Source organism: Stegodyphus dumicola, chromosome 6, assembly GCF_044657685.1.
Source record: "Stegodyphus dumicola isolate Sdum_Otavi_A_Nest chromosome 6, ASM4465768v1".
NCBI classification, from domain to species: Eukaryota; Metazoa; Arthropoda; class Arachnida; order Araneae; family Eresidae; genus Stegodyphus; species Stegodyphus dumicola.
This window is the reverse complement of record NC_140773.1, coordinates 232028955-232042398: the sequence shown is the minus strand read 5'-3', so window position 1 is coordinate 232042398 and position 13444 is coordinate 232028955. Positions and strand designations below refer to the sequence as shown.

At 34.4% G+C, this 13444-nt stretch overlaps 1 protein-coding gene across 2 annotated transcripts in view; it reads left to right on the top strand.

Moving 5' to 3' along the window:
- Nucleotides 1-13444, top strand: part of LOC118181882 (zwei Ig domain protein zig-8-like) — a 762563-nt gene that overhangs the window by 560712 nt on the left and 188407 nt on the right. For both annotated transcript variants that reach the window (XM_085819643.1, XM_085819644.1), the window contains exon 3: nucleotides 11870-12080. In XM_085819643.1, the coding sequence (XP_085675769.1) occupies nucleotides 11870-12080 (211 nt within the window). The remainder of the gene's footprint in view (nucleotides 1-11869; nucleotides 12081-13444) is intronic.

Genomic DNA, 13444 nt, shown 5'->3' with positions numbered 1-13444 from the left:
AGCGGCAGATATATGGTCACATTACTTAACCTGTTCCGCCAAACTACGTTAATGGAACTACAGGATTAGGAAGTCATCCCAGCCGTTGCTAGCAATCTGACGGTTAGGCCACCTTTCTACACATTGCATTAATCTTTAGTTTCTCGGATATAATTCTTTTCATTCACTTCCTTCATTATCTCTAAGATGCCCTTGTTGCTGTAATAGTTCGTGAACAGTCTATTCACAGGATATGTGATGCAGTCGGAAGGAAAGAACTGCTGTCGAACAGTTGACGTCCCGTCTGTAATACGCTGGAAATTTCCCGTGGTTGGTACAGGCCTGGAGAAACAGTCGGTTGCATTTGAGCCTCTTGAAAGTAAGTATTGGGAAGATTTTGTAAGTAAATCTTGCTATCTCTTCTTCCTGCCATCGTGATAACCTTGGAATGTCTCTTGGAATGTTATCTTGAGGAGAATTTTTGCAACTTCTGCGGAAAGCGGAACTTCCTTGTCAATCGAAATTTTAACTTTACACTCAGGATTTCTTAACCAAAGAGTCAAAAGATAAAAAAAAAAAAAAAAAAAAAAAAAAAAAACTACTTGCGACATGAAAAATTGTTATTAGATTTTAAGACCTGAAATATGTATGTCGTTAAAAGGTTAAATGGTTTAAAAATGTTTTAAATACAAAAAATAACAAGTTATAAAAATAAGTTAAAAATATCATAGGTTTTAAATAATTGCATTATAAATTCGGTATGCAAATTTCAGGTTAACGCTTGAAACAATTTTAAGTTAAGAAGATGATTTTTACATGCAATACTAATTTAAGAATAAGTCCCCTTAGAAAATAATGATATAAAATAAAATTTATTAAATTTAAAATGAGCTCTTAGAAATAGCAAAACCAAATGGTAGGGGGGAAATGCTATGCTATTATTTCAGTGTAAATCAAGGCCGCTTAAGGACTCCCTAAAACCTACCAACCTAAACTTATTTAATAGAGGAACATTTTAATTGTATGAGATATGTCTGTATACAGATATATCTGTATATGTATTTGGCTGTATGGTTTGTGCACAAGATTTGCAACAACTATTTCCAAATGATATTACTTTGTATTTTGACAATACACGAAATTTGGAAACTGATATAAGCTATTTCTCCCACTTCCCTAGCGTGCCTTCGTGGTGTAACGGTAGCATGCTGGGCCGGTATTCCAGAGGTCCATGGTTTGATTCCCGGCGAAGGCGGTTGCATATTTTTCATTTTTTCTGCTTCCAATTAATCTAATGACTCTACAAGTGGCGCCCGAACTAAAAGGGTTGTGAATGATGATTCTCCGCACCCAGGATCTGGTGATTAGGTCCCCTAAAACGCTAGTCGCCCTTTAAAAAGGGGAGTATATAAGGTATTTCTCCCACTTCCCTAGCGTGCCTTCGTGGTGTAACGGTAGCATGCTGGGCCGGTATTCCAGAGGTCCGTGGTTCGATTCCCGGCGAAGGCGGTTGCATATTTTTCATCTTTTCTGCTTTCAATTAACCTAATGACTCTACACTGAAAACAAGAGGTTTCTTTCGAGGTGTATGGCCTTAATTCTAATATTGGATAGAAATACACGCACCAATGCATAATAATTCGTAGCAGTACATACCACTTCAAAATGATAAAAATAATAAATATTTGTTATACATAAAAGTTTTTATAACAATTTCCACGCCTATTGAATTAATGTCCACCTTTTCGTTGCCCTGCGTTGGTAACACGCTTTTGAGATTTGTCGTTCGTAGAATTCGGTCGCTAAAAGCGTAGCTGACCTGTAACGGTTGGAAATCTTATTTTATTATTTTAAGGCTTATCTGTATTGCTGAATTATTACTAAATGTTTACGTATAATGTTTTATTATTAAATGTATGCAGTTTGTTTTAAATAGACCAAGAGTCGTTGAATTTATTAAGAATACTTAAAATCTAAACTACATCATCCATTTCGGCGCCATTCTAACATAGAAACGTAAACAAGAGAAAAGATAAGAAAACAAATTCTGCGTTGTCTCTCATCTCCATATATTTTTTTCTGACTTATTTTCTTTATACGACTACATTTGCTTTGAAGCATTCTCTAGAGTTCGCAAGCAAAAATTAGAATATTTCTTTCTGCTTCAAACATAATTTCTTTTGATGTCAAATTTCGTTATAGCTCCACATTAAAAAGCACTACGATGTTAATGTAATTAATCATGCAGAAATATTTTCCTCATGCCTCGAAATTCATTAACAGTTCTACATAATCTCATGCCGAAGTGCAATACTTGAATTTGAGCTTCTTAGCTGTTGTTAGAAATGATTCTTTTATACGCTGATGTAACAAACTCTTGACTTTCACGTGCAGTGATACTTAGTCCAGGTGAGTATTTTAAAGGGAAAAAGGTAAAATCACGCAACAATAGAGGAGTAAACGGGGAAAATCAGTTAAAATGTCCTGCCTTAAAAAACCATTTCCATTGCAATTGCAGGGAGTTGAGTTTAAGAGAGATACACCCCTGATTCCAAAAATTCGTGAGAAGCCATTTCGATCATCCTCATTTTCGACCATCAAATAATCTTTCAATTTAAAACAATTAAATTCTTTAATTGTTTTCTTTAACCAAATTAATTCTTAATTAATTCTTTTGTTTTTTTCACAATTTAAATTCTTTTAATTGTTTAATTAGTTTAATTCTTTTAATTCTTAAAATTAAAAATCTTTTAATCGGCTGACGGCAATTTTAATCAGCCGAGATACTAAAAACTCTTAAAACGCTAATTTTCGTACTCATTTTTCCAAGTGGCAACAGTTTCGCGCGTTGGAGATAAAAACGTTTTATTTCGAAAGTGTTTCCATTGCTCTCCTTCAAATAGTAGAGTTTGTTAATCAAACATTTGTAAGTTTTACAAAATACGAAATAAAACGAGCTTTGTCAAACATTAAACATATTATTACTATATAAGTTCATATTCTGAAGTGGACAAAAGCACGCGATTGCACCTGACGTCATCATATGTCTAACGTTTTTCGTTAATGCCGGCATTTTAAATAAATAGCTGCTATTGGCAAGTTTTTTTTGTTTCAGGTTGGGGTAATTGGCACGATATGTTATTTCTACGCTAATACTTTTATTGATATTGAGAAAATGGTTTTATATTATATTAAGTTTATAAGATATTTTTCCCGCCTTCTTGGTATGCCTTCGTAGTGTGGTGGTCTGTACGCTGGGCGCGTATTCCAGAGGTCCGCGATTCGATTCCTGGCGAAGGCCTAGCATATTTTTCATCTCTTCTGCTTAAAAAAATCTTAATGTCTCTACAGTGGCGCCCAACTAAAAGGATGGTGGATGATGATTCTCCCCACCCAGAATTTGGCGAATGAGTTCTCTAAATACTCCAGTCGCCTTTTAAAAGGGGGAGTATATAAAATATTTCTCCCGCCTTCTTCGCATGCTTTCGTGGTGTGGTGGTCTACATGCTGGGCGCGTATTCCAGAGGTCCGCGGTTCGATTCCCGGCGAAGGCGTTGCATATTTTTCATCTTTCCTGCTTCCAAAAATACCTAATGTCTCTACAAGTTTAATTCATGACGTCATACATATTAAGCTCAAGTGTCAGAAGTTTTGTTTCCTGGTTTGGCAACAAAAATTAATTTACGATAATTGGTCGTTGCTTGGAAAGAATGAATTGCTTTCATTCATACTGAATGAAATGTTTTTATGTATTTCCTTTTCATGTGGACATAGAACTTGCAAATTTTGCTTTGGCCTCAGTCCGCTCATCTAACGGGCTTTCCCAATAGTAAAATATATACTTTATTACAAATAAAAGTAGAATTAAAATATATGTATTTTATTTCATGTTTAATACGGCTATTTCAAGAAATCCCTTGCACGCTAATGCACTGAGAATTTAAAAGAAATTTGCAGATGCTCCCTTTGGCTGCAACACTAAAAAAACAACAATTTTTTTTTTTTTCAAGTACTAAAGCGCGATAATGGAGCACTGATTCAAACGTGGTATATGGATTTTTTTTTATCCACCACACGCATTCCCTTTCGCCGGTTCCCTTGTAATTAGAAAGACCAAACTTGTAGCTTGATCATACCGTCTTATTAGCCGATAAATCAAAGGTTCGTTCAGTGTTCTCGAAAGTTAAACCCCAAGAAGAGAAAGGGAAGAAAAAAGTGTTTCTGCATTGGATCCGCCTTCTTAAGGGATATAAATGGCGACAGCTGTAAATGACAACGATCTGCTTTTTGAAAAGCTAAAAGAGGGTAAGTTTTCGAAACGATCATTTGAGTGAAGGTTCAAATGAACGTGCTTATTAATTCGGATTTCAGAAACACTTACGAAGAGCAAGAAACGGTTTAATTTTTTTCTGTTTTCATCTACAGAAGGCAACGGAGAAAGCAGACGTTGCTCTATTTTTCATCTAAAGAATTAAACTGAACTCTAAAACTTTAATTAAAATTTCGGGAAGTATTCACATTTGTCTTTGCTCAAGAAACATATTATTAGGATAAAAACTGTAGATTAGGTAAATGTTTCTAACTTCATTAAATTGCTTCGTAATTCACTGTATTGCCTATCAGTCATTTAGTCATCTAACCACGGAAAGCACTGACCAGGGTGCACAGTAGGCGGTCGCCGATATTACGCGATGTTAACCCTATTACGACGGAGGGAGAAAACCCACTTTATATCCAAATTGGGGCATTGCATGGAAGTCCATTGGATGTCTTTGGTCTCAACGTTCCGTTCAATGGTACTTTAACTAAAAATGCTTAACGCGCATTTTATCTTCTTCGGTTCAAAGCTTTCAGTCGGAATTTTCATACCATGCTTGGATTCATAATAATTTATTCATAATATTCATAATAAGTTTATGGATATTAAAATTGCACATGATTCACTTTCGAAGGCATATACCGGAACTTCGCATTAGACAGCAAATATGCGCCCCCTTCCTTTCATGTTCCTTCGATAGAAACACTTCTTCCACTAACATTTGCATATGTGGGGAACGGGGAGACCTATACCCCTATGTCTTCCAACGTGCAATGGCAAAGCATTTTCGTCTCAGTTACAAAAATCTCAGTTTCCTCATAGTTGTTACAAAAATAGCGAATTTCAAATTTAATTTTCTAAAAAAAGAAATAAAAATGAAGATAATTTCTTCGAGCCATCTAAAAACACTTCTGGAGAAAACTGAAAGTCTGCAAATGTTGCAACATTTTCCGCCATTTCCACAGAAAACACCAATATTTGTCTTACTCCTACTCGGAAATAGCCGAGAACCGCAGTCATAAATATTTGAAATAAATTTGTCAATAAAAGTGCTTGGCTTATGTCAGGCGGGTGGCATTTATTCGGAAGAATTTTGAAACGTGAGCAATTATATTAAGCGGACGGTATTGCGCCGTTTGTATATATATATATATATATATATATATATATTCTCTCGCTTTTAAATCTGTTCAATATTGCGTATTTTTTGTTAAAGTAAAGCATATTTACAGTCGGAAGGAAACGGGCAAGTAAACATTTCCTTTCAGACAGAAAATTTTAAAAGAAAATATATGTTACAAATTTAAAAGGAAAAGGTGTAGCTGAGAATGACGCATTTATTTTTTACGTATTGTAGAGACATTAGGTATATTTTTGGAAGCAGGAGAATTGAAAAATTAGCAACGCCTTCGCTGAAGGTCAAACCGCGGACCTCTGGAATACCGGCCCAGCGTGCAGAACTACCACACCACGAAGGCACGCTAGAAAGGAGGGAGAAATACCTTATAAACACCCCCCTTTTAAGGGCGTCTAGGGATTTTAGGGGACCCAATCGCCAAATCCGGGGTGAGGAAAATCGTCATCCAACACCCTTTTAGTTCGGGCGCCACTGTAGAGACATTACGATTTCTTGGAAGCCAGAGACATGCAATTTAGCTAAGCCTTTGCCGGAAATCGAACCACGGACCTCTGGAATACCGGTTTAGGGTGCAAAACCACTACAACACGAAGGCACGCTAGGAAGGCGGGAGAAATACCTTATATACTCCCCTTTTTAAAGGGCGACTGGGCTTTTTAAGTGACCCAATCGCCAAATCTTAGGTGAGGAGAATCATCATCCAATACCTAGTTCGGGCGCCACTGTAGAGATATTAGGATTTTTTGGAAGCCAGAGAGATGAAAAATTAGCAACGCCTTTGCCGAGATCTCTGGAATACCTGCCCAAGGTGCAGAACCACTACACCACGAAGGCAGGCTAGGAAGGCGAGAGAAATACCTTATAATATACTTTTACGAATTTCGTATTAAATAGCTAATTTATTAGAATAATAATTAAAACTGTTGTATTTCCCCGAGCAATGCAACAAGAGACAAATTTGAAGCGAAAACTATGTCTGAAAAGAAAAAATACAGCAGCATCTGCATTTAACATTGAACGAATGGATATCTCTTTTATTTGTAATGTAATTGAATAATTGTAATTAACACCTGTATTAGCTGTAACCGTAATTCCATCCTCTTGGTCTCCAGAAATCTCGAGAAGCAAAAAAATTACTAGAACTCTCTCGCGACCGATTGAAAGCTTTAAAAATCCGGACAGAGACAGCTCAGCTCAGTAGCTGTTTAATTAGCTGCTGTTGTTATTGTTAATCGGATTAGCTTCCTCTGTGCTGTACTTTTCGGTCTATTTAATGTTTTTAGTTGTTTAAAGTATAACTATTCATTATTACTGCGTGACATTGTGAACACATGTACAAATATTTCTGAGAAAAATTCCAGCGTTCTGTTACATTTCTTGCGATAAGAATAAATTTTATTCACTTTTCATCGGACTTGTGCACACAATCTGTTACGAACCCGTACGTAAGCAAATATAAATTTATATTAACCTCTTAAGAAATACTTTGAATGCATTATTCATTCGAAGTGAATTTACGCAGCAGTGTAAATGCCATTTCCATTTATTCATGGATAAATACTCATATTTATATCTGCATACTTTTTTTCTATGTATCTATCATGTGTACATATGATGAAACTTAGAAGTAACGATGTAGGTGAATATTTATGAGGCAGAATGTTGATACGTTGATCCATAATGAACAGCAACTTGGCAGATGAAGCAGATTAAATTTACATTTTTATTTTAAAAAACATGTTGCGGCCACAAAACACCTGGAACACTACTCGCACCTATTTCAAAACGTTTACATTTTGATAGCTTTGCATGGAGACGAGAGCAGCAGTACAGTTAAGTCGAAGTGTAGAAAGCGAGCAAGTTGTATTCAAGATGAGACCTGAATTCAAAATGAATTAGTTCCGATTCTCAATGCATTTTTTTGAATAATTAAGGAGACTCGTACACCTTAAAACCCATTAAGATCTTCGAATATGGGACTGTTGCAAGAATTGGGATAACGTACTTCTTTTAAAAGCAATTACTTCCAACTTTTTACAGCTGACTACATAAAATAGCTGCTTTCTGAAGTAGGAATCAGAAAGTTTGTGTTGCCAAAAATATTTTTATAATTTAATCCGCTTTGTGAAAAAATGTTTCGTCATGTTTCCACCTTGCGCGCACATTTTAAAACATTCTTTTGCGTAATTTAATTCCATATTTAATATATAACTTTTATAATATTTGGAAACTACTGTGAACCAAAAATTATAAGAATTTCATGTTAAATTTTTATTTTATTTGTAGTTGAGTTTATAAAATGTATTTTATTAAAAAAAATCTATTTTCGCCCATAATTTTTTAATATTAAAATATTCATCAGATTTTTGGTTCAGTTAGAAAATAGTGCCCATATAAAGAATTCCATTAAATTTCAAGTATGTACCATTAGCCATTTTTAAAATATCATGCACGCAATGTGGAAACATGACAAAATATTTTGTCACGAAGCGGATTAAATTACAAAAATATTTGTGGCAACACAAACTTTCTGGTTACTAGTTCCCAAAGCTGCTATGTTATGCAGTCAGTTGTAAAATGTTAGAAGTAAATGCTTTTAAAATAAATAAAATATCCCAATTCTTGCAACAGTCACATATTCGAAGATCATAAGGGGTTTAAGGTGCATGAGCCCCCCTTAATACTGCTGTAAAATCATTATTGGCTGTTTCTGTTCCATTTACATCACTAGCGTTATGTCACAGTCATATGGCATGGATTATTCTCGAAACAACTCAGTGCAAAAAGAGATTACCATTTTTAGAAGGGAGAGAGGATATACTGAATTAAAACTAAGCATTAAGGGAATTGCTAATTCAAATTATACTTTACATTTGCATAAATACTTTTTATGTTATATATCTATACATAGATATATAATGCAAAATAAAATAATAAGCCTTTTATAGCTTGTTTATGAGTTTGATACTATAATTTTGCAAAATAATTTTACGCCATTCCGTTTCTTTTCAAATTTTCGTAGTTTCAAATTTTTAATTTCTTAGTTTTTTTCGTTTCAAATTTTTTTCAAATTTTCAAATCATTTTTTTCCACTGTTTTCGATTGCTGTTTTGTTTTTGGACTTGGTCTGCTAAAAAAAAAATTTTTTTTTTAAAATTGTTTATGGTTTTGATGCTATAATTTTGCAATTTTTTTCACTACTTACTACTGCCTGTAAGGATTGGAATGATAAAGATACAGATTAAATTAATTTTCTGAGATTATGATTAAAATTTAAAGAGGAATAAAACTAATTTATAAAAATATTTCTGTTCAATTATGGATTTACGTATCAACATTCTACGCCATCAATGTTCTTCAACATCATGACTTTTAAGTTTCATCCTATGTATATATGATGGATACATAGAACAAAATATGCAGATATAAATCTGGGTGCTTGTCCATGAATAAATGGAAATGGGATTTACACTGCTACATAAATTCATTGCATTTTGTGTAGCACACTGCACATTCTTTACCCTTGTAAAATATTTGAATACATCAGAGGAGCACGAGGAAGGGTTAAAAGGTTAAAATGAAAAGAACGAACGGAAAAAAGAATTATTATTTTCATAGAAAATGTTTTTAACTCTCTATTTGAAGTGGCCGAAAATTAGGAACAGTTATGAGTATATGCAAAATTTTAGCACTCTCTATGCACTTGTAGTTTTTTCTTTCCTAACACATGGATCTTTATGCGTCTGGCTTATTTTAGATAAATATATATAAGTGCAATACAAATGTTTATTCTGGAATGAATAAATATTGAACTTTCTTACGAAATTTTTAACATTTGAATATTTTAAGTTATGTGCTGTGCCCTTTTATGCATTCGAAATCGTCAGATTCTTATCACTTTAACAATGCGAAAGCAAATATATATATTTTTTGTGCGTTCATTGCTAATTTTTAATCAAAAAGATTTTAATTATCGGCAACATAAAGAGTACGTGAGTAATTTCAATTATATGGTCGACACAGCATTTTTGCTTAGATATCAAATAGTCGGCTTTGAAAAAAATGTTTTATGAAACGTAGAAAGCCAGAAAAAATGCCTGGGCATTGGAGCAACTTTAAGAGCATTTTCATCGAAATCATAAATGCAGATTCAAAAAATTTATCTTAAAATGCTTGCAGCATAAATGCAATGCACATCAAAATGAAAGGATAATCTGAAAATATATTACTGATAAAATCATTAAAGTTTTCTGCCATTGCCAAATGGGGTTATAGTTTATATTAATTAGATGCGACTGAATATACACATAAAATTTTGCTCATAAGTTAGCGTAAGAAATATGCCAGTACGACGAGTGACTGCGAGATGCGCAATAGACGCTTGTTGGAATTCGAGTGTGTAGTGTTGTTGTGTGCTTCCGCAGTGTTAGTGTATAGTGCTGTTGTGGTTTTCTAAGTTATTATGCTTTCTGAGGATGACTCAGAGGTATCATTTAAGATAACACTCAATCTTGCCTCACATGGTTTAATTTGTCTGGTTTCTTCATCCTTGTGACGCATGGTCACCTTCTTCCCCCCCCCCTTAGACTCAGTTCCTCTTTTACCACCAGTTAGCTACCTCCAACTGCCAGGTGCCATCATGGCAAACTATCAGAAGCCGGTAAATTGCATTTACTCGCGACGCACCGGCAATATATATATGGATTGGACTGACTGGACATTTAAGATAAGATTAAAATGCAGTTGATTGGTAGTCTCGAGTGGGTACACAATTGAGAAAGCAATACAAGATCTAAATGTCCCTTAGAAAGTCACATAGGTAAAATGAAACCATTGCTCAAGCACTAAATCAGATTGTAGTCAGCCTGGTCAGACAAAGCACTAGCTTAATTCGAAAATCGGAGCCAGATATCATCGAAACCGGAATTGGTCATTTTACTGCTGCACGAAGCCGCTCAGCCAGTCTAGTGGTTAGTTACCCTGACTGCCGTAACGATTCAACTAATTTCATTTTCAAAGGTGACCGAGAACAACTTGCCTCACGAAAAATTGCGTTTCCTCGGCAGTGGTCTCATGGTTTGTGGAGGAAGCATCAAAAATGGCGGAAGAAAGCTGCATATGTTTGGCCAATGTTCTGTAAAATGTCAGGGATTCGTAGGCGAAAACTTTGAAACTCGTGCATGTATCTTTAGAGGTACTATTCAGTCAAATGTTTTCAAATGCTTTCTCGGAATCCCCAGGATTTAATATTGTACTTTCAAAAGACTGTCTTGCAGTTCTTGAAATGATTTGATTAACCTTTTGCGGCACAGTGTGTCCGGTCTGGACACACCTAAAATTTCCTTTTGTACGCACAGAAAAACTGAATGAAAAAGGATTTATAGGTTACTCTAAAACTTCTTTATTTATAGTAGATGGCAGCTCAACACAAACCAGTCCGTATATTTTTACCATGTTTTGTTTTTTAAGACCCTCATTTTCCAAAGAAATCTTCCAGATTTTTTTAGGGTATAAAAGGAATTATTTGAAAAGAAATTTCTATGTTATTTTTTGGCTGTATGCTAATCTCCTGATTTTGTATTAGTTTTAAATTTTTATCTTGAAATCTTGCGTAAAATCAAACGGCGTACCCTAGGTGTGCCCAGATAGGGCTCACTGATCATCTAGGACAACTGAGGGTCTGTATTCTTTGTTTCTCCGCATCTTATCGGTCAGTTCATTGACAGCAACGCTCGTTTCAGCACTGTTTTTGAAGCTCTATTCAATGTGTGCCCACGTTGGGCATACCCACAGAATTAAAACGATAAGTGCCATCCTCACAAAATTTTACTTGTGTACTCCTCTAGACCTAATTAGACTGCCTACGTTTTTTTTAATCAAAACTCCGACTTTAAAAGGTAGCGTGCCAGAAAGGTTTAATTCTATTAAATCAAAGTATGAGGTTTTGCGCGTCTCTCAGAAGTAATCACACGCCATATTTATGAAATATTTGTTTAAAGCAAGGGAGAAAATTTTCCCATTATTTTTAAATGTCCATATTTTTTGCCTCAAATTCAATATTTTGAGGTTAATTTAAGTGTGAAACATTATAATTTATATTAAACACTAATTTTTTAATGTTGTTCTGAATTATTGAACAAGAAACAATATAACTTAATTTTTTCTGCCAATATCCTTTTAATTTGCGAAATATTAGTAGTTCAGATGTGATCAATATTTGGTTTTTCTTACTGTACTCTGAAGCAGACTTCGCTGGTTTGAATAAAATCACACCTGTTTTTTAGTTGAATGTAAGTGTTAGTTACTCGTTTGTCTAATAAACGGGTTTTGCTTTCTTAACGAAAGTTTTGGAGAATGTCTTTTTCTTCTGCTTGTTTGCGTAAATGTCAGCATTTGCGTTTAGTGCTCATGCAGTTTTTTTTTTTTCTTCATAGGTGTCCTGGATCCGTAGGAAAGATTTCCACGTACTGACAGTCGGTATGGATATCTATACGAGCGATGACCGTTTCCAAGCCCTCCACGCCCATAATACTAACGACTGGACCCTTCAAATCAAATTTGCCCAACTTCGAGATGAAGGACCTTATGAATGTCAAGTCAGCTCAGATCCTAAGATCAGTTTCTTTGTCAATCTCACCGTTTTAGGTAAGTGAAATGAATTTTCTACATGTAATAGCATTAATAAATTTTATTTCTCTGTATTATATATGGGTTAAGATGAAAGAATAAGTTAATGCCATAGTCAATATACTTTCGGCCGTACATCTCAGCATACTCAGCTTTCCTGTAAGTCTTCTTCGCAGCAATTAATCTGGAAGAACTGAGAAGACAGCGGTACTATCGAGCTTGTTTGGATCAAGTGGGCATTCCTTAAAAGGGGCGTTCAGCTCCCCGACACTCTGAGGTACAGAGAGTTTCATGTAACAGGAGTTTTACTTTTATCGAGTATGTTGATATACGTTATAAATTTACCATTATCAGTTGCTCAGCAAAATAATAAATCAACTTATTCAAAGGTCAATAAAGACAATATAGAAAACAAAAACATAATAAATTTACATAGAGGTACGGAAAATCTATAGAAGACATAATTAAAATAATTATGCGATGTTTACTTCATTGAAAACATTTTATGTTGCAAATCACAAAAAGCTTCAATGCGGAAGCGATTTCGAAACAGAAGATGAGAGCTACGATAAAATGTGAACGAAAAAGGCCCCCATCACCGCTGAAACTGAATCTTTACTTTTTCGTTTCTTTATATGAATGCATTTAATTATTTTTGTGATATTCATTAAGTAAAAATAATTGCACACATTTCTTTGTTTAATTTATTAAAATACTTCGAATTAAAATCTCTAGTTCATTAGATAAATTTCTGTTTAGGTTTCGTTACTTTTGCGGTATTTAAGAAAAACGGTTGTTTACCCATATTCGGATTTGTTTTTTCCAACTAATGAGTTTTGAATCATTGCTTTAGTTTTATATGCTTAAAATTGCTCTTTCTTGAGGATTTCTTTTAAATGTATTTTCCTTTTTAAATTTCCTCATTATATTTTTTTTCAATATCGCTTTACTGTTTACCGCTTGGGCATATTTATTTGTATGTTTTCGTGATTAATTTACTTTATCTTTCTGAGTTTTATATTCATAAAATACAAATCATTAAAATATTTTAAGTCATGATATTCATTACGCTAGATAACTGTGTTTTTCGCCCATGTCTATCAAAATTAACATTAGGTTATTTTCGAGTATGACACATAAAAAGTGTGTAATGCTCATGCCAAACTGGAACCTGCACTTATGGATTACGTGCCGAGTGTGCTGCCGTCACACCACGAAGGCATGCTTGGCAGGAGGGAGAAGTACCTTATACATATAGTGTCCTTTTTAAGGGGACTCATTCACCTTAAAACCGTTAAGATATTCGAATATGTGACTGTTGCAAGAATTGGGATATTTTATTTATTTTAACACTAGAAGCGCCAAGCTTTCTCCCAACTAGA